The following is a 20716-nucleotide window of genomic DNA, read 5'->3' as shown; positions in this document are numbered from 1 at the left end:
AGCAGCAGCTTCACTTGCTAAATCACACCCCTTGTGTCCTACTTGTAATTTGCCTCTGCTTGCCCTCTGGGGCCAGGGGGGTAACAGTCACCTTTTTCCCAAGCTCACCCTTCTCCGTGCCCCTGGAGCCATGCTGCTTCTCGATCCTGTTTCCTGGCTTACTCGCTGTGTGGAACAGAGAGACTTGCCCCACCCAGGTTTCATTCCTTTATGCCCTTCGGAGCTTGCATTCTGTGGGAGAGGAGGGGTGAGTCATTGCTGCAAAGCTGACCACCAAGCACCTTTTTTACAGCAGTTTCTGACCTCCTTCTCCCCTTTCCCGGCCACTATAAAGCAGAACTGTCCTCCTCAGGTAAGCCCCAGACAAACTCTGCCCCACCTTAGTTGTGGTGCAGTAATTATAGCAGTCTTGGATGATGACCCTGCACATGTTGTTCATTTTAAGAACACTTTCACTGCAGATTTCACTAAACGCAAAGAAGGTACCAATGTGAGATTTCTAAAGATAGCTACAGCACTTGACCCAAGGTTTAAGAATCTGAAGTGCCTTCTAAAATCTGAGAGGGATGAGGTATGGAGCATGCTTTTAGAAGACTTAAAAGAGCAACACACTGATGCAGAAACTACAGAACCCAAACCACCAAAAAAGAAAATCAACCTTCTGCTGGTGGCATCTGACTCAGATGATGAAAATGAACATGCGTTGGTCCACACTGTTTTGGTTTGTTATCGAGCTGAACCCGTCGTCAGCATAGACGTGTGTCTTCTGGAATGGTGTTTGAAGCATGAAGGGACATGTGAATCTTTAGCGCATCTGGCACATAAATATCTTGTGACACTGGCTCTAACAGTGCCATGAGAACACCTGTTCTCACTTTCAGGTGACATTGTAAACAAGAAGCAGGTAGCATTATCTCTTCTGCAGATGTAAACAAATTTGTTTCTCTGAGCGATTGGCTGAACAAGAAGTAGGGCTGAGCGGACTTGTTTTTTTACAGTGCAAATACTTGTAATCAAAAATAAATACTAAGTGAGCACTGTACACTTTGTATTCTGTGTTGTAATTGAAATCAATATATTTGAAAATGTAGAAAACATCCAAAAATATTTAAATAAATGGTATTCTATTATTAACAATGTGATTAATCATGATTAATTTTTTAATTGCTTGACAGCCCTATTTTTTTACCATTGTCATTTATCTTTATTCTTTAAATGCAAGTTTATAACATTGTTTTATATTCTTTTTGTGCTGAATATTCACAGGAAAAATATAAATTAAACAGAACCACCAAAATATCCACATGCTAAAATGGAGTAAGCGCATGACTTTATTGCTGTCACCGTTGTCCTTTCTCACTCCATCTCCATGATTAAAATTAGTTTTCAAGCAATGTGGGATAAGGCAATGCATTCTTTCTTTTTTTTTTTTGCAAAATGTCTAGCACACTCTTGGTTACTATAAAAATAGTAATAAATTCTGCAAGATAAAAGTCAAGATGCTATCGTTGCTTACATATTTTGCAAAGGACAGTCTGTATGGTGGACTGGTCCCATCAAGCCCCTTGTAAATCTCATATAAACGCAAGAGGAAAAGCCTAAACTTCTTTTTGACTTTGTTACCAATATGAACTAAAACATTTTCCAGACATGCTATGAAACTGCCAAAAATTCTTCCATAAGAATTCTAGAATAATCTTACCCATTCCTTTTAGTTTTGTTTGCCTGTGCTACCTGATGTTCTTAGAGAATAGGCTTTTGATTTATTTTATTTCTCTGCACTTTGAGATCCTGAAATGGAGGCACTAAGGACTATTATACTTTTCTTTGCTTATTTGCCTTGGTTACACGTAATTTATCTACATTTACATCATAGAAAGTTTGATATTAAAGAGCATATTTAGGCCAAAACTTGATGTCATTGCTCAGAGGATTCATTGATCCATGTTATTCACTAGCATGATGCATCATTATGGCTGCAGTGAATTCTGGAACAAATTCAAAGAAAGCTGAATACAAAATAGCAAATTCAAATTACATTGACTCTGGTTTGAACATAGATTTGCAAGGAGTATGGCTTCAGTTACAGCTTTAATTCCATAATATCTAGGTCCCACAGCATGCATAAAGGACATCATGCACTGATCGTGGACAGATGCAGTGTTTTAGGCACTAAAGAGAGATTTGGAGAATTAATAGTCAGAATATTACTAAATGTATGGTTTGAGAAGAGTGCGACTAGTTTAAAGTATCGCATATTGTACAGCCACAGTAATGACTACTTAAGGTTTTTTCTATTATAAGGTAGACTTTTGAGCCTTCTAACTTCCCACACCAGAAGTCCCCACCTGAAATGTTGCATCTTTCATCCCTTGGCAGCGGAGCTAATCAAACAGTTTTATATGGGCTCATGTTTGTCTAATTGGTGACTTTCTATGCTATATGACCAATATTTATGTAATAGATTAAAGACAAATACCATAAGCTGTCCAGTAGTCTTCCATGCTCCCATGGAATCATGTAAACTAGTTTCACACTCTTTAACGGTGTAATTTGTGAAAGACCTAAGACTATACAAGAAAATCTCAGGTCCCCTTTGTAATCAGTTTGAAGGTCTTTGACTTCTTTGTGCCCACATAGTTCGCAGGGATCTAATTCTTGATGTAAAAAAGCATGCAACATTTATTTATTGATGCAGAATAGTTTGCTAAGAAACAGCTCTGATAATCAAATGGAGAACGTCAACATGGGGAAGACAAACATGATTGGAGATGGAAGTTTCCTATCTCACCTCCACTTTCCATGCTCGTCCACCCTCTCCTGTATTTCCTCTCTCCCATCTCTCACCTGACAAGAAAATGGGAGAAGATCCACCTCTTCCCCTATATTCCCAAAGTTGTGACTTTATTGATGTCTAGTGATGGGTAAGGTGCCAAGATTGTATAGAGGTTTATACAACTTCAGATAATTTTTCTCTTATTTTTTGGTCTCATGTCCCAAGTGAGAAATGCTATACTTACTTTTATTATGATTTTTGGAACTTCTAATAGTACTGGTCATCCAAGAGTCTCAAATTGCTTTACAAATATTAATGAATTTAGCCTCCCACCTACAATGTCAGTAGCCATCCCCATTTTACAGAGAAGGAAACTTCGCTAATGAAATTGTGGAGAGGTTGATGAGTGTGATCACACTGGAAGTCTGTGGATGATCTGGAAATAAAACTCAGATCTCCCATTTCCCAGTCTTTTGTCTTAATCTCAAGACAATTGTACTGCCTACATTCCAACCTTCTCCCACCCTATATTTTAATGGTTAAGCCTCTGATCCTCCCTGTTCAGTTATCATTTAGCCTGGTTTAAAGACAGATTTATGCGAGTGGATTGTTAGGATGTACAATATAATTCAGTGGGGCCATACAAGCACCTCTACATAAAAGACATATTATACTTACAATACCAACCCCCTCAAAAGAATATATGGAAATAAATCTTGCACGTACACAAGCTGTATGCCATATGGACCAAGTCGTAAAATGTTGCCATTCACACCTGAGAGATTATAAATATGCATGATAGATCCATTATTTTTAGATCACACTCTAGCAGCATGTTAAAAATAGCTTTTATTATCAATTCAAAGTTATTTATTCTTTCTCTTTTCCTCTTAGCTTGGCGTTGTAAAGCTCCTCAACAAGTTGCGTTTGTTGAAAAGTTGACAAAACTTGTTGTAATTCAGCTCCCCAACTTCTGGAAGCTCTGGATTTCTTACGTGAATGGAAGCCTTTTCAGTGAGGTATGGGTTCATGCATACACATAACCTAAATGTCTTCAGATACACAAAGCTCATAGGAATGATTTTGTGTTTGAAACTGCAGAAGTATAGTACCTCAGCGGAGAAGATGCCTGACTAAGATGTCTTTGCAGCTTTTGGATTACAGAGATTTGTAGAACGACATAAGTAATTGTACATCTACTGATTGGTGCTTGGTTTGGCATGAAGCAATTGGACCCACTTTGTATGTTATGAATGTTAACATATGTCAGCCCAACATATATGTAAGGATGCTATTTTAAAAAAACCCTGAAGGCTTCATAATAGGAACTATTTTATACTGTAGTATAGTTCTCTGAGTGACCGCTTCCTAACCATTTAAATGTACATCATTTCAGTCCTGCCTGTCAAGATCATCAGCCAACTGTTCCATGTTGGAGCTTACATTTAGCAACATCTAAGGAAGGAGACAAGATGTTTGGTAATCTTAAGAAATGATAAACTAGATGAATCTTAAAGATATGAGAGACAAAGCTAGAGGGATAGTGTTTGACTCTGGAATGGTCATACATATTTTGTGACTTTGAAGAATTTGGATTTGTGGATAGATTTAACCCCAGAGTTTCAAAATGACAGAAGCCTAGAATTGTGTGTACACACCCACCCCCACACACACTAGTGTGCCCAATCTATGTGCAAGATAACTGTAGTGGCATGTGTCACAATTGTATGCGCCCCTCATCCTGTCTTGTGTTAAGTAAATCTGGCCCATTAATTGTGTAGCATTACTGTATCATGCCCAGAGCAACAGAAAATATTTATCATAATATCAAAATATCATCAAAAGGAATGTAACTCAAACCAGTGATCATACAAAATGACAGTGTTAATAACTTTAGTAATTACTCAGATATACATAGCATACAGCATACTGCCATATAACCTTTATAACTAGAGAGTATAATGATATCTTTTGATTCGTATAATTGCTAGTCACCAGTTTACAAAACTACAGTGTATTTGGCAGAAAAGGTGAGGCTGAAAATGGCCTGGCCATTTCTCTATTTTTCCAGTAGCAGGATACTAAGGGTGGGGCATCCCTAGAAGAGGAAGTATAATTATGCCATTTTCCAATGACGATGAAAGGCATTATCTGGTAATAGAATAGGGAACCTTCAATTGCTAGGTCATCTTACCAATATGAAGGTTGATTTCAGTCTAATTCCTAGAAAAATGTTATGTGCCATATTTTTGGAGTTTAATGTACCACCCTACACACCTATATTAGATATCATTTGAAAGCTTATTTTAAGTGCATTTAGATGAGGTATGATTTGGAACTGTCAAGTTGTGCTGTAAACCTGTAGGTGAGGTGAAACAGTAATACCCAAAATGATAAAGTGTCAGATTTGCACAGTTGTGGAAACACTGCAACGTGACTATGACCACAGTTCTTACTGTTTAAATTAATTTCAAAACCTTCATGGGGTGTTTATTGGTCAAAGCTACCAAATGACTGTATTAAAAGATTGTATTGGTTTTGTATGGACAAATTTTGTTTTTTTGTTTTATTTACAGGAATGATGAAGCTGTTTAGCATGTGACAAAAATGTCAAATATCAATATTTTGCAATCTACTAACATGAAAGGTTTTCACATTGCATATTCTTAATTGGCAAAGTATCTCACAAGTGATTATAATAGTTTTTTATATATTCAGTTGAAATGTGCTGATCAGATCAGTCTCACGCTGAAGGTTATGCACCAGTAGCCGTAGATTGCATTCTCATAGTTTGTACAGCATAGTGGATAGATATAACTATACGTGAATTCGTAATGTAATGCTTCCCCATTTGTAAGCGTTTGTACAAAACAATGTAGCATCTAGTCTGCCTGGTAGAAGATTTTAATTTGTACTGCCTATGCATGAAGTACTAAGCTTTGAAATATTCTAGAAACTAGCTTTTTAATTCAGTGACACTTATGCATGGGTCAGTACTAGTGTTAGAGATGATGGTACAGAGCTTCATATTATGAATATGCAAAAGCTATTAGAGAAAGAAGGGACCTAACAAGAAGTAGTGAAGACAAAGTCCACAATTAAGTTCTTGCCTCTGTAATGAAAAGGGATGAAGAGCATGTTATAGCTCTTATCAATCATGTCATCAACAATATGAGAAACCGATTTGACCCTGACTCACACCCAGAGGCACTTATCAACACATCTACAGGATTGCACATAGCGTCAGTTGTACAAGAGTCTCTACTGAAAATAGCAGATGGTGGTGAAGAACAAATGGAGAGATTTGTGAGAGGTGCACTTGATTCTGATGGCACATGAAGCTTCTTCAGCCCAGTCTAGAAATTTGGCATCAAAACACTTGCTGACATAGCCAAGAAGACTAAATTTAAGTCTGGCAAGGAGGGACAATCATAACAGCTGTCAGTCTCAAAATTGTTTTCCCTGAGACCTCTGTCCTTAGCAAGATGGAGAGATGATGTTTCAATCTCAGCTGTTCCTAGGGCTGGTCTATACTGAAAACTTGTATCGGCACTGCTGTGTCTCTTAGGGGTTTGAAAAATCCACCCCCCTGAGACAGACAGCTGTGCTGACCTAATCCCCAGTGTAGACATTGCTAGGTTGACAGAATAATTCTTCCATCGACCTAGCTACTTCTTATGGGGCGGTGGATTAACTATAGTGACAGGACAATTTCTCTCATTGTGGTGAGTGGCTACACTGAAGTGTTACAGCAGCGCAGCTGAAGCACTGCAGCTTTACTGCTGTAGCCTTTTCAGTATAGACATACCCTCAGTCACCCAATAGGATCTGTGCCTATGTCCCTTTTTCATGGTGATAGAACAATAAGAACAACAGACAAAGCTGAATTAGGGCATCCGTTGAAAGCTCAAGCTGAAAAAAGCCATGAGCTAAAAGCATTCAACAAAGAAACTATAGTGTACCTCTCAGATGCCAAAGCTGTCATACAAATGATAGCTGGAGACAAAGTCTACACATTTGATGAATTGGCTACTGAGTACTTGAGGCAGGTCCTAAAAGGATTTGAAGCTAATTCTTTAATTGGAATCTTTGATGAGTGTGACAATAGTAACTCTGAAAACTTCAGAAAGATAGCTCTGAACAGGGTCTAAGGTTGGATGCAAGAAATACCAGGTGATTGGTGGACGCCCTGTGCCTCCATGGGAAAATGTTTTAAAACGGGGCATCCAGCAAACACTCGGTTGCAAAATTCCTCTGTGAATGTATGGTTCAAAATGCACCTGCATGTAGGAGCACACCCAACACAAACACCACCTTTCCAGTGGTGAAGCAGCAAAGTTCATCACCAGTTGAGCTGTTAAAGAAGCCCAAGACCTGTACAGTATTCAAGAGAAAGCTGATACAAGGATGCTTCTGTATGTTGTATGTGCCAATATGGCTTTTGGTGTCAAAGGAACCATTGTAATTAGGTCACCTGATACAGATGTTTTGGTCGTTGCTGTTCAGTACTTTCCAAAAATGGAACACGTAGATAACGTGGATTGAAACAGCTATTATTACCAGCACAACTAACAAGTCTCTTTTCATGTCTGTGCATGAAATTTGTGATGCACTCACTCTGGATGTCTGCAACATGCTTCCTGCTCTACATGCTTTAACAGCATGTGACTCTGTGACATACCTATTTGGTATAGGAGAAAAAAATCTGCTTAATGTTGTTGAAACAAAGTGATCGTACCTCTTCAGAGCCTCCCAAATTGGGAGATTGTGATGGACAAGCTGCAGATTCTGCAGCAAGGAAGTTGATAGCAGTCCTGTATGACCAGAGTGAGAAAGAAAAGGAGACCCACAAAGACCTGACTTGCTTGCACCTCAATCTAGCCATCAAGAAGGATAAGTCACTGGCCAGAATCCCACCATGTAAGGAGAGTTTTGAAGAGCATGTCACATCAGCATCTTGGCAAACAAAGGTTTGGATGTCTTTGTACATAGGTAAAGCAAATCATGGATCACCATTACAACATGGAAGGAAAAATTAGGATGATGAACAGCTTCCTGTATTCTTCAAAGGCCCAGTGGCATCTGCGCTTCTACAAGACCTTATTTGTGCCTGTACCAGTAAGGTTGCTGACCAATCAACTGTGTCTGTAGTCATAACGTTCTTGCGTGCACAGAACTGTGTACGTGCCAAAGCAACAAAGATAGTGGTAGCCCACTCACTCTCGACAGAGATCATAATAATATACAAGATGATGATAAATGTCCAGAAATGTCACCAGCGTTATCACATTTCAGTTATACCAATACAAATGTATTGCTAGATTTTGTTTTAGATTGTTTAGATCAGCTGCTCTCAAAGTTTAGCAACCAGAAGACCCCCATTTTGATTTTAAAAAATTTGGGGACCCCCCAAGCCTCCCGCTCAGTCCCTGCCCCCACTCTTTTGAGGCCATGTACCCTGCTTATTCCATCCATCCTCCCTCTGTTGCTCGCTCTCCCCACCCTCATTCACTTTCACCAGGCTGGGGCAGGGGGCTGGGGTACAGGAGAGGGTGAGGGGTGTGGGCTCTGGGAGGGAGTTTGGGTGTGGGCTCTGGGTTGGGGCACGGGGTTCAGATGCAGGAGGAGGTTAGGGCTCCATCTAGACGGTACTTACCCCAGGTGGCTCCCGAAAGCGACCGGCACATCTCTCTGGCAGCAGCTCCTAGGCGGGGGAGCCAGGGGGTCTCTGCGTGCTGCCCCTGCCCACAGGCACCACCCCACAGCTCCCATTGGCTGCAGTTCCTGGCCAGTGGGAGCTCTGGAGTCGGCGCTTGGGGTAGAGGCAGCGCACAGAGACCATCTCCCCGCAACCACCCTGGGCCCTCAGGAGTGTGGCCGCTTCCAGAAGCAGCACAGAGCTGGGGTAGGTAGGAAGCCTGCCTTCACCCCGCTGCGCCAGCAGACTTTTAATGTACCTGAGGCACTGAGAGGGAGGAGGAGTTGATCAGCGGGGCCTGCGGACCCTCTGGGGTAGCCTCAGGGACCCCCTCCCCCAGTGTCCACGGACCCCAGTTTAAGAAATGCTGGTTCAGATTGTTGCAGTGGTGCTTTGAGGTCACACAGAAATCCAATTTTATGTCTTTGAATAAAACTTAGTGTCATTAAACTAAAAAAAAAAATGCAAATTATTTCAAAGTGATCATTTTAACATATTTATGGTGTCGTTTTTATCCCTCATTTCTATTGTAATAGCACCATATGATGGCTCCATATCATACCTCATTTACAAGTAGACCTAATAAGCTTCCAAATGATGTATGATGTGCATGTGTGTACAAAGGGTACATTAAGTCGACCAAATCGGTCGTGTCTGCCACTCAACTAAAATCCTCAGAAGTGGATGCATTTTGTTGACCCCATTTCACAAATGGAAATCCGAGGGAAAGAGAGAACATGCATTTGCCAATGCCATACAGTGATCCAGAAGTAAAGGCAGTATTAAAATGTAGGAGTTTGACTCCTACCCAGTGTTTTTTCTTAGAGAATCATGCCATAATTCTCTAGTGAAAGTGATGAGAATCCTCCTGAAGCTTTTAATTTGAAAATAACTTCAGTTTTGGTAATAATACATTTCTGGTTATTAGAGATTGGATTTGGACTTTAAAACCTCGACTGTAAGTTAATGTAGTTTTCTGTCTGTGAGAAATTTCAAGAGACACTGACACGGTGTTTACAGTTGTACACAAAGTTGAGCAGTTCTGCTTGTGAGAGTAAGTGCAAGAGAAAATGCAGCAATCTTGTATAATGCCTGGTCAGAACATTGTTTCCATTGCAAAAAAGTTGGAGTTAATTTGCATGTTATACTGTTGAGGTACCTATACTGTACTTTCATAGGGCCAGTTTCTGACTGCACAAGCAACTCATCCTCATCCCTTTGTTCCTTTTTTGCCCATATGTAGGAAATGGCCAAAATCCTGTGGACAGTGCAGGCTCTTGTTGCCACTAGCTATCCGAAAATGGATGAGGGCCTAGGAAACCTCATTAGGAGCTCCTGAGGAGAGCTTCAACCACAAGCTGTAGAATTTTGCCACTAGTACGGATTTTAGGCATCACTGAAGGTGTCCTTACTACATTTCCTTGCAGTTTACTGACGTGAGAAACAAAGTGTTGTTCACCATAATTTTGGAGACAGAGAGAGAAAATCATGAAAACAATGTACAGAGAACCATTTGAGTGAAATCCAGAAGCCTGAAATAGATTAACTCTAATACAAAAGAAAAACCCAGTGATAAATAACAAGCTGGTTCTATTTTCTGTTGTGAAGTTATATATATTTTTCTAGACATAAAGGTAGGCTGTTCATCTTAGAATAGTGACAGTTAAAGATTTATGTGCTATTTCTAACAGCTTAAAAAGTTTGCAGCTCTTTGAACCACTCAGATCCATATGAAGTAGCATATGTGAAGTCAAAACAGTGAAATATAACCGTTGGTCTTACCACAAAGTAGTTTTGGTCTGTCTGTGCAGGAAAGGGTTAAGATTTTTATTCAACGAAATCACTAAGGGCAAAAGTATCTTTTATATTTTTTCTTTATAATATAATATAACTTCATATCAGGGCTTTAAGGGAGCAATCAAAACTGTTTAAAAACTTTAGTTGAGTAACATTTTAAAAGGTACCTGCAGTATAGAGAAGTTTATTCAATATGATAGATTTTTTTATCAGAAAAAAGGATAAAAAAGAGGACAGTACATATAAGATTCATCAGTAATATGCAGGAATTGTTCTAATTAATATGAGATGGTACAGTTCAGAATAATAAAGGAAAACAGAGAATTTAAAAACTCTAAAGTGTTTTTTATGAAAAACTGCTTTCTATTCGAATTTCTTGTTGGTAATTTTATGCTAACTGCAAAATTTACTTGGCATTCATAAAAATAATCTGAAGAACTTCTAAAAAATGATGAATTATAAAAAAACAAACATGAAACTTCTTTAGTCATTTAAAAAATATATTGATTATATACTGTTTTAAGGACAGTTTTAAGAATATCTTTTCCAAACTACGATTATGCTAATATACTTTTGTCCAGTAGGTGTCACAGTGCATACATTAAATTAGCAAGTGTTCTTAGCTAAACAATTCCACCTACTTCTCTAATCCAGTCTTTTAAACTGCTTTTTCTATGAAACGTGCTTTGTGTTATGGCACACTTCACACGCAAATATATAATTATCACTTGCATTTGAAAACTACTAACAGTAAGAGCAATGTTCAAGCCATATTCTTTTCTTCACACAACTGTAACCAAAGTTGCTTGTACAGATGTGCTTTCGTGCTTCTAAATTTTCAGATATGTGAATTGTCCAGCAAGATGATGATAAATCTTCATAGCAAGTCCATTACAGATGATTTAGTTCTTCACTTTGGAGAATAATGGCCTCTTGTCTTCTGAAACAAAGTACTAAGCCAAAAGAAAAAGGGGAACACACAGTACTTCTGCACTATCCATCATTACAAAGAATGTACTTTATTTTAGACCCAAATTTTCCTCCATGCACCTCTCACCTAGTGGGGACTTGAAGATTCTTTTCCTGCAGACTTACTGCAGGATCGAGCCATTGATTTTAGAGCTCTTTTAGCAAAATTAATGCAAAATCATAATAAGAAAATATTGCTTGACTTCAATAAAGCTTATACTACTTACACTGTTATTTTACTTCCACCTTTTATTTTAGGTTGTTATGGCACATTGTGCCCCACACTTAAACACTAGCAGCTTGATAGCTACTATAAGTAAATACTTGTTGACTTTGCTTGTAGTCACATCTTTTATCTCATTGTAAACTCACTAATCATTTTTGACCCCTTTGCCTTGATGCATCTTTTTTAGAATGGTTTTAAAATTGAAAGCCGTGGTTACCAGACACTGTTACTTTTCAATTGTTTCTCATTTTTACAAGACTGCTGAAAAATCTGGTCAAATGGAAAGATCAAAGAAGAATGCTAGGCAAAGACAAAATGATTTCAAGGTAAGGTTGGTGTGCAGACTTATTTTTGGTTAGGTGGTCCTTCAGATTAAGACACCTGAAGAAGGCTTCATTTTCAAATAGTGGTGAGCGTTGACCCTGTAATAATCAGGCCCCTTTAAGCTGTTTTAGGTTCGGCACCCAAAAAACAATAGTCACTTTCCCCAAAAAAAAAAAAAAAAAAAAAAGCCCTGTTCCTTGCTCTACAAGAGACTACAATCTAAGTAAAAGGCAGATATCTTGTACCAGCAAGTATGCTCACACATCACTGGCCATTTAAGAACCTGCCATCACATCTGAAGCCTCTACAGACAATCACGCTTTGGCTGTGGTTGGCCCTGCATCTTGGAACTCACTTTCTTTATGTCCAACCCCTGAAAGCTATTTTATTTTATCCCTCCTTTTAAAAAACAAATCTTAAATCTTTATTTTTCACAGTTGTTTTTTGCAGTGACCCTCATTAGCCTTATGTTTATTGCCTTCCCTGTCCTAATTTGGACCCTGTTGTTTGTGTTTATGTTAAAGTGATTTTTTTGTTTTATAAATTATATTTGTTTTAATTATATTGTACAGAGCTGTAGTGTTTGTTATGTAGGTGTTTGCTATGTAAGTAAAATTATATTCCTTAATGAAATTTGAAATGTATGCCTGCCATTTCAGACTGATTATGTGATGAATACATAACTGGTTAAAAATAGTGGTGCAGTTTCTGAGTATTTATTTTTATGATGTTCTTTTATGCTGTAACAGAAAATGATTCAGGAGGTGATGCAGTCCCTGGCAAAACTGATCCGTGGAGCTTTGCTTCCATTCAGCCTCAGAGAAGGAGAATTGAGACAGTATGGTGGCTGGGAGATGAAATCTGAACTCTCTGGACAGTGGCTAACACATGTCATCCAGACTGTAAGGTAATTGGGGCTATTGGTCTGTGTAGTATGAGTCTTTAGTATATATAATATAGTCTAAACTGTGCCTTATTTTTTTATTTATTTTGTGTTCAACTGAAAGATCGTTAATGTTGCAAAGTCAAGGACACAAGTTAGGAAATGTCAAAATTAAGATTGCCTGTGCAAGATTAATTCAACCTACTTGTGCATATATGCATTATGATACAGTCTCTAATTACATGATCACTTGCTATATTTTTTCCTCGGGACTCTTGTCTCAGTGCACAGGATGGACAGTGCTCTGTAGATGAATCAGGGTTGTGTAGTGAAAGAGGCTGTTGCCTATAGGACCTCTTTTTCATTTGTTTTAGAAGTTGAAAGGTGTGTAGTAAATGAGGCAGGAGATTGCAGGAAGAGAAGGGATGGCCTCATAAATAGGGAAAATGAATGTCATCTTGGAGAATTGGTTTCTGTCCTTGCCGCTCCTTAAATTCTGATGTAATGTTGGGTTAGTCACTTAAACCAGAGTTTTCACAGGTGACCACTGCTCATATTACTCATTTCCTAGATGGTTAAGTGAACTAACGATGGCTTATAATCAGCTAATTAAGTGGCCATGCTGAGCAGACAATAGTAGTGGTGTGAACAAAGTTGTTGATAGTTACCAGATGACATTCCAGAATCACAGGGCAGTGATAGTGGCACACAGAGTGATGGCTGCTCTCAGTGCCTGCACTCTGCTCAGAAAGAGGAGCAGGAAAGATGATGGCTTTGCAACCCCACAAAAGTCCTGGTTGTTGGTGGAGGGTTATCAAGTGCCCACACTTGGAGCCTGGTTCCTGCTGCTAGCTATTCCCGATACCTATGCCCTGCTCAAGATCAGGGGTAGGGAGTATGGCAGTGACTCCATTTGCCTAGTTCTTGCCCAATGCGGAAACATTAAGGAGATGCAACCAGTGTAGTGTCTTTGATAGGCAGAAGGTTTAAAACAAATAAAAGGAAGTATTTCTTCTCACAGGGCACAATCAACCTTTAGAACTCATTGCCAGGGGATGTTGTGAAGGCCAAAACTATAACTGGGTAAAAAAAGAATTAGATAAATTTATTGACGATAGTAATGCAAAATATTGCACATTGGGAAACAAATCCCAAGTATAAATATAAAATGATAGAGTCTTAATTAGCTGTTATCACTCAAGAAAGAGATCTTGGAGTCGTGGATAATTCTCTGAAAACATCCACTCAATGTGCAGTAGCAGTCAATAAAGCAAACAGAACGTTGGGAATCATTAAGAAGGGATAGATAATAAGACAGAAAATATATTGCCTCTATATAAATCCATAGAACCACCCACATGTTGAATACTGCGTGCAGATGTGGTCGCCTCATCTCAAAAAAGATATATTGGAATTGGAAAAGGTTCAGAAAAGGGCAACAAAAATTATTAGGGGTATGGAACGGCTACCGTAAGAGGAGAGATTAATAAGACTGGGACTTTTCAGCTTGGAAAAGAGACAACTAAGGGGCAATATGATTGAGGTCTATAAAATCATGACTGGTGTGGAGAAAGTAAATAAGGAAGTGTTATTTATTCCTTCTCATAACATAAGAACTAGGGGGCCACCAAATGAAATTAATAGGCAGCAGGTTTAAAACAAAATATTTTTTCACACAATGCACAGTCAACCAGTGGAAGTCCTTGCCAAAGGATGTTGTGGAGACCAAGACTATATAATAGGGTTCAAAAAATAACTAGATAAATTAATGGAGGATTGGTCCATCAATGGTTATTAGCCAGGATGGGCAGGGATGGTGTCCCTAGCCTCTGTTTGCCAGAAGTTGGGATTGGGCAACAGGATGGATCACTTGATGATTACCTGTTCTGTTCATTCCCTCTGGAGCACTTGGCATTGGCCACTGTCAGAAGACAGGATACTGGGCTAGATGAAGCTTTAGTCTGACTCAGTATGGCCGTTTTTATAGGTCCATCAATGGCTATTAGCGAAAATGGCCATGGCTGCAACCCCATGCTCTGGGTGTCCCTGAGCCTCTGATTGCCAGATGCTGGGACTGGAGGACAGGGGATGGATAATTGATAATTGGCCTGTTCTGTTCATTCCCTTTGAAGCATCTGGTATTGGCCACTGTCGGAAGACAAGATATCAGGCTAGATGGACCATTGGTCTAACCTAGGATGGCCATTCTTATATTCTTAACTCTTCTCCGGTCTTCCTTTGTGTCCCTGTGTAAAGATTTGGCACAATTGCAGCCCTCCAGTTAAGACTGCAAATGCTGCCCCTTACAAGTATATAGGGTGCTACAGTCCTCATAGGGAGAATAAGGCATGGCCCCACCCTCTTCCACACCAGTCAGTGGTGCTGGGCTGATGGAAATTAAGTGGTGTTGGTTGAGTCTATGCTGCACTGTCTTTAAACGTGGCACAGTAAGTGTGTTCCCTATTGGCACGTCAAACCATTATGCCCCGCTAAGGTGGTATACCTTCACGTTACCCTTCACTGCAGGCTCTGTTCACTGCAGGCTATTTATTTTATGATCACCCCTAGGACTGCCGATCATGGACCAAAACACCATTGTGCAACATGCTGCACAAACACAGAACAAAAGGACGGTCCTTGCCCCAAAGAGCCTTCAATCTAAGTATAAAACAAGAGACAACAGGTGGATACAGACAGATGGAGAATTACAAAGAACCGACAAGACAATATTGGTCATTGTGATATGGAGTGGTATTAGCACACCAGTGGTCTAAACTTTGTCAAGTTTATACAGTACAACAATGAATCTCTATATTGATATGGTTTCAACAAATGAATGAACCAGATAGTAAAACATACCTATGGCAGCAAAGAGTCCTGTGGCACCTTATAGACTAACAGTCTAACTCGACGAAGTGGGTATTCACCCACGAAAGCTCATGCTCCAATACGACTGTTAGTCTGTAAGGTGCCACAGGACTCTTTTTGCTGCTTTTACAGATCCAGACTAACACGGCTACCCCTCTGATACTTGATACCTATGGTATTATGGATGATCACACCGTTTAAAAAGCTTACTGTTGAGGGCACTAATATTATCCATAAGCAAAAGAAACTCCTAAGTAACTTTGTGATATTTAGCAGTATTGTCTAGAAAACTGTAGGTTTAAACCAAACCTTCATTTTATTTTCTTCTCTTTCCAGGCTTAGTTATGAGTCCCTTACTGCACTTGAAATACCAAATGATATGCTTCATATCATCCAGGATCTTATTTTGGATCTTCGAGTACGTTGTATAATGGTCACCTTACAACACACAGCTGAAGGTAATAAAAAAAAAGAAATGTGCAGACCTACATGCATATGGTTAGGATTTTTTATTTTCTCTTTGGTTAAATCAGACTGCATTCTAGAATAGATTGTGTTCACTTTAGGTACTTGAATCAATAATAAGGTCACCTGTAATTCAGAGTCACAACATACAAGACCTATTAGGTTATTCTATCATTTTCCTGACCATACTTGCTTGTTCCCTGTATTATGAGCCTTTTTTCCCCCTTTAATATAAGGCAGACACTTTTTTCATTAGGTTACAGTCTTTTTTCCAAACCAAGCAAGCTTTAATTTATTTGTACTTTTTGTCATGACACAGCTATTCCATGCAGTGAATCAGCATTATTATTACTCTGTTCTGTAATTTTAGCTCAAGCTTGGATATTCTTTTTTAAGTTAGCAAATCTTAAAAACTTTACACAATATTTTAGTTGCAATTTTATCAGGGATACTCATTGTTTGTCTCTAGAGTCCTACTTAGCTCTTTAGGGTCATAGATTCATAGATTTTTAAGGCCAAAAGGGACCATTAGTTTATCTAGTCTAACCTGTATAATAGGGGGTCATAGAATTTCAATGAGTTATCCCTGTATTTAAGTTCAATAACTTGTTTAACTAAAGCATGTTTTCCAAAAAGAAATCCAGTCTTGATTTGAAGATTTCAAGAGATGATGCATTGGCAATATCCTTTGTTAGTTTGTTCCAATAGTTAATCATCCTCACTGTTTTTAAAAAAAAAAATTGTGCCATATTTCTAATTAGATTTTGTCTGGCTTTTAACTTCCAGCTTTGGGTTTTTGTTATGCCTTACTCCACTAGATTAAAGGGCCCTTTATTACCCAGTGTTTTCTTCCTTTTCCTCTTCAAGTCTCTTCTTGACCCTTTTTTATAAGTTAAACACATTGAGCTTCTTCAGTCTCTCACTGTAAGGCATTTTTTCCAGCCTTCAAATCACTTTTGTGTTCTTGTCTGTACACTCTCCAATTTTTGACATCTTGTTTTAAATCTGGTCACCAGAACTGGATGCATTATTTCTGTATTGGTATCACCAGAGGTAAAATCATTTTCCTGCCCATACTCGCTACTTCCCTTTTTATGCATCTAGCGATCGCATTTTGGCCAGAGCATCACACTGGGAGCTCATGTTCAGTTGTTTGTCCACTAAATCCTTATCAGTCACTGCTTTCCAGGATACAGTCCTACATTCTACAGGTATGAACTGCATTCTTTGGTGCTAGATGCATAACTTTGCATTTGGGTTAATTCAAACACATTTCATTTGAATGGGCCCTGCTTACCAAGCAACCCAGATCACTCTGTATGACTTCCCTCTCCTTATCAGTATTTACCACTCTGTCAGTCTTTGTCATCTGCAAATTTTATCCACAATGATTTTGTTTAATTCTAGATTACTCATAAAATATTGAATAGCATCAGACCCAAAACTGATCATTGCAGAACCCCACTAGAAATTCCCCCTATTCAATGATGATTCCCCTTTGACAACTACTTCTGTTAGCCAGTTCTTAATCCATTTATCATGTGCTTTACTAATATTGATTAGTGCTATTTTTTAAATGCAAATGTCAGGTGGTGCTAAATCAAATCCCTTATAAAAGTATAAGTATATTAGACACCTATGCAGTTACCTTTATCAACCAAACTTGTCAACTCATAAAAAAATGAAATTTGGTTTGCTTGACAAGATCTATTTTCCATAAAACCATGTATATTGGCATAGTTGTAGTCCCATCCTTGAATTCTTTTTTGATTGACTCCCATAAACATTTTTCCTTTATTTTGCCTGCAATTGATTTGAGGCTAGCAAGCCTTATAATTACCTGGGTCATCCCTTTTGTCCTTTTTAAATATTGGCACTCATCCAGTCCTCTGGAATTTTCCCAGTTTTTCAAGATGTATTAAAAATGAACACCAGTGGGCTAGAGATCTCTCTTCCCAGCTTTTTTCTTCCATATGAGGCTCATGGTGTCCACTGGTTTGATCAAACTTCTTTTATTCTGTGATGGGCAACATGCTAGACAATGTAATGATCCTCATGCTGACTGATATATGCAGAGCAGTGCAGGGACCATCGAGCAAACAAACTGGAGCAAGCAGGGTCTCTTCCTGTTCCTCTAAACAACCTTATTTCTGTTTGTTACTCGCTTTATGCCCCAGTTCAGAAAGGTACTTAAGCCTAACTTTAAGAACATGAGTAATCGTATGTGAGAAGTCAGTAGAACTACGCACTTGCTTAAAGTTAGGCATGTGCTTCAGTGCTTTACTGACTCTGGACCTCTGCGAGAAGAACACCAATGATCGTATCTGATATTTATACTGTATAATATTTTTCATTTTCAGAATATTTTGCAAATATTAATGATCATTTACAGCCCTTAACTAACTCTTGATTTCTCCTGCTACATTCACATTGTTGCCTATATTTGTTAACTCTCACTAACTGTCCATTTAGTGCCTCTGAAATCCAACCAGAACACTTCCCTTGTCATGCCTTCATTGATTACTCTTTCATATTCTTGTAAAAAAAAAATCCTATTTATTAGATTTAATGGCTTTAATCTATTCGTTTTTCTAATCACCAGCCCTGTAAACTCAACCTGGGCTCTGAGAGTCAAGCTGGTTTCTTTCCTTCTCATGCATCATCACTGGCAATAGAGGTCATGCAAACTAAATTATGCTAATACCAAATTAAACAGTGATGGTTGAACAAGTGTAACTGACTAGAAATTAGTAAACAATTCTTTTGAAAATGCACAAGAAGGAATGTAATTCAGCTCCCTCTTTTACAATATGCATTAAAAAGAACTATTTCTATTTCACGACAATCATAATTTTATTCAATTGATGCGTCTGCATTAAAGAGAGAACATTAACTGCAACTCTGACATTTTCTTGCTTGGATTATACTGTGCCTCGTCTTTGTGTGAATAATTTTTAGTTTATTCATCTTCATGGGCGAAAGTGCTTATACAGTGCTGCTTAATTTTCAATTCTATAATTTAAAAAAATGAATTTTTTTGAAAGAATGTATCCACATGATATAGTGGTAATGGAGTTCTCTTCTTATGTAAGCTGTCTCACAGCACTAAGCTGTACATTTATTTTTTTATTGACTTGCAAACAAAATTTCAGCAGTAAATGCAATTTAAACAGCAATCTAATGGTTTAAAAAATCAGTTTTGAAGATACTTTTACCTTGTATTGTAGCTCTTACTTTCAGGGATACAGCCTATGATTATTTTGCAACTAGATTTTTGCTGGAATCAGGTTTTGTCAAACTGGAAATGACTGTGGGATGCTTATTTTCTTTCAGTGATAAACGTATTCAGTTTACAAGTAAATGGAAGAGGGATTTTCTAGTTGACAGCTCTGTAAACTCAGCCTGGGCCCTGAGAGTCAAGCTGGTTTCTTTCCTTCTCATGCATCATCACTGGCGGCAAAGGTCATGCAAACTAATTTATGCTAATGCCAAATAAGGCAGTGAGGGTTGTACAAGTGTAACTTACTGGAATTTAGTAATCAGTTCTTTTGATGATGAATAAGAAGGAATGTAATTCAGCTCCCTCCTTTATATCTGTGTTGGATCTAAAGGTCTGAAGGGAATAAACCAGCAGTAAAAACAAATATAAAGTTGGCAGATTCAGGAGAAGATCTGTTGGTAACAAGTTGCTACTTTTGCATAGTCACTTTTCAGAGTATAGTGCTTCTTGAATGTACTTCAGGATGCTCCTCTGCTACAACACATGTCAATCAATCAATCAGTCAGATCTACCAATTAATGATGACTAGGTTGAGGTGTAAATGGGCAACCTGCAAATGTTTACAGGTACCTAAATTGTGTATAACTGATTGTTATACTCCTCTTCTTCCCCTCCCCTTTCCTACACTTCTTATGTCACTTTCCTCTTCTAAGCTCTCCAGAACTTTGGTGTTTGAGCAACACCTAGCACAATGGAGTCCTGATCCTGATTGAGGACTCTCAACCCAAACATATTAGAAATATTTAATATAATTATGAGAGTCTTAGCACTTGTCCTGATCTCAGCTTAAGTTATGTACTTGAGGGTTTGTTCGTTTTTAACTGCGTTGAGCAAGGAATAATAAAAACATTTGAATTCCCAAATATAGTGCCTATATTATGGGCACACAGCCATGATATGTCTGTTTTTTTTAAAAACAGAGGACTGTAAGAATTTTTCTTTAACCTCAAGATTTCCAGTAAAAGGTGGGCTTTATGCAACTATTGCCATGCACCATAAATTTTACTTCTGTAGGAGAAAGCAGCAGCAAACTATGTGTGTGTGCCATTCTTAGTCATTTGAAAAGTGGCTGAAATCTTGTAAGTATTGCCAATGTACTTGTATGCCTATTCATCACACTAAGGTGCCTGCGGTTTTCTCTCTTGTTAAGTTCAAGGAGTTTTTTAGAATGAAACCTAGCATTTTAACACCTTTTCTTTTTACAGATGTGAAGAGGTTAGCTGAAAAGGAAGACTGGCTGGTTGATAATGAAGGTTTAACATCTCTGGTGGGTACACTTTGTGTGTTTCTGGGCACCCATTTTTTTGTGCATGACTTGTATTAATTTCATTTTTCTTTTCGTAAATATTAAAAGTTTTGCAGCATGTTATACATTTACTTATATTTACACATGTGTGTGCACATGCATTTATAAAAGAATTAAAATATGG

At 38.4% G+C, this 20716-nt stretch overlaps 1 protein-coding gene across 1 annotated transcript in view; it reads left to right on the top strand.

The window, feature by feature from the left end:
- Positions 1 to 20716, top strand: part of EXOC2 (exocyst complex component 2) — a 186492-nt gene that overhangs the window by 104480 nt on the left and 61296 nt on the right. Inside the window, exons 13-17 of the mRNA XM_045006233.1 lie at positions 3671 to 3795; positions 11724 to 11792; positions 12540 to 12697; positions 15878 to 15999; positions 20492 to 20553. Coding sequence (XP_044862168.1) covers positions 3671 to 3795; positions 11724 to 11792; positions 12540 to 12697; positions 15878 to 15999; positions 20492 to 20553 — 536 coding nt within the window. The remainder of the gene's footprint in view (positions 1 to 3670; positions 3796 to 11723; positions 11793 to 12539; positions 12698 to 15877; positions 16000 to 20491; positions 20554 to 20716) is intronic.

The sequence above is a fragment of the Mauremys mutica genome, chromosome 2 (assembly GCF_020497125.1).
Source record: "Mauremys mutica isolate MM-2020 ecotype Southern chromosome 2, ASM2049712v1, whole genome shotgun sequence".
In the NCBI taxonomy this organism is placed as follows: domain Eukaryota; kingdom Metazoa; phylum Chordata; order Testudines; family Geoemydidae; genus Mauremys; species Mauremys mutica.
This window is presented reverse-complemented; position numbering and strand designations above follow the sequence as displayed.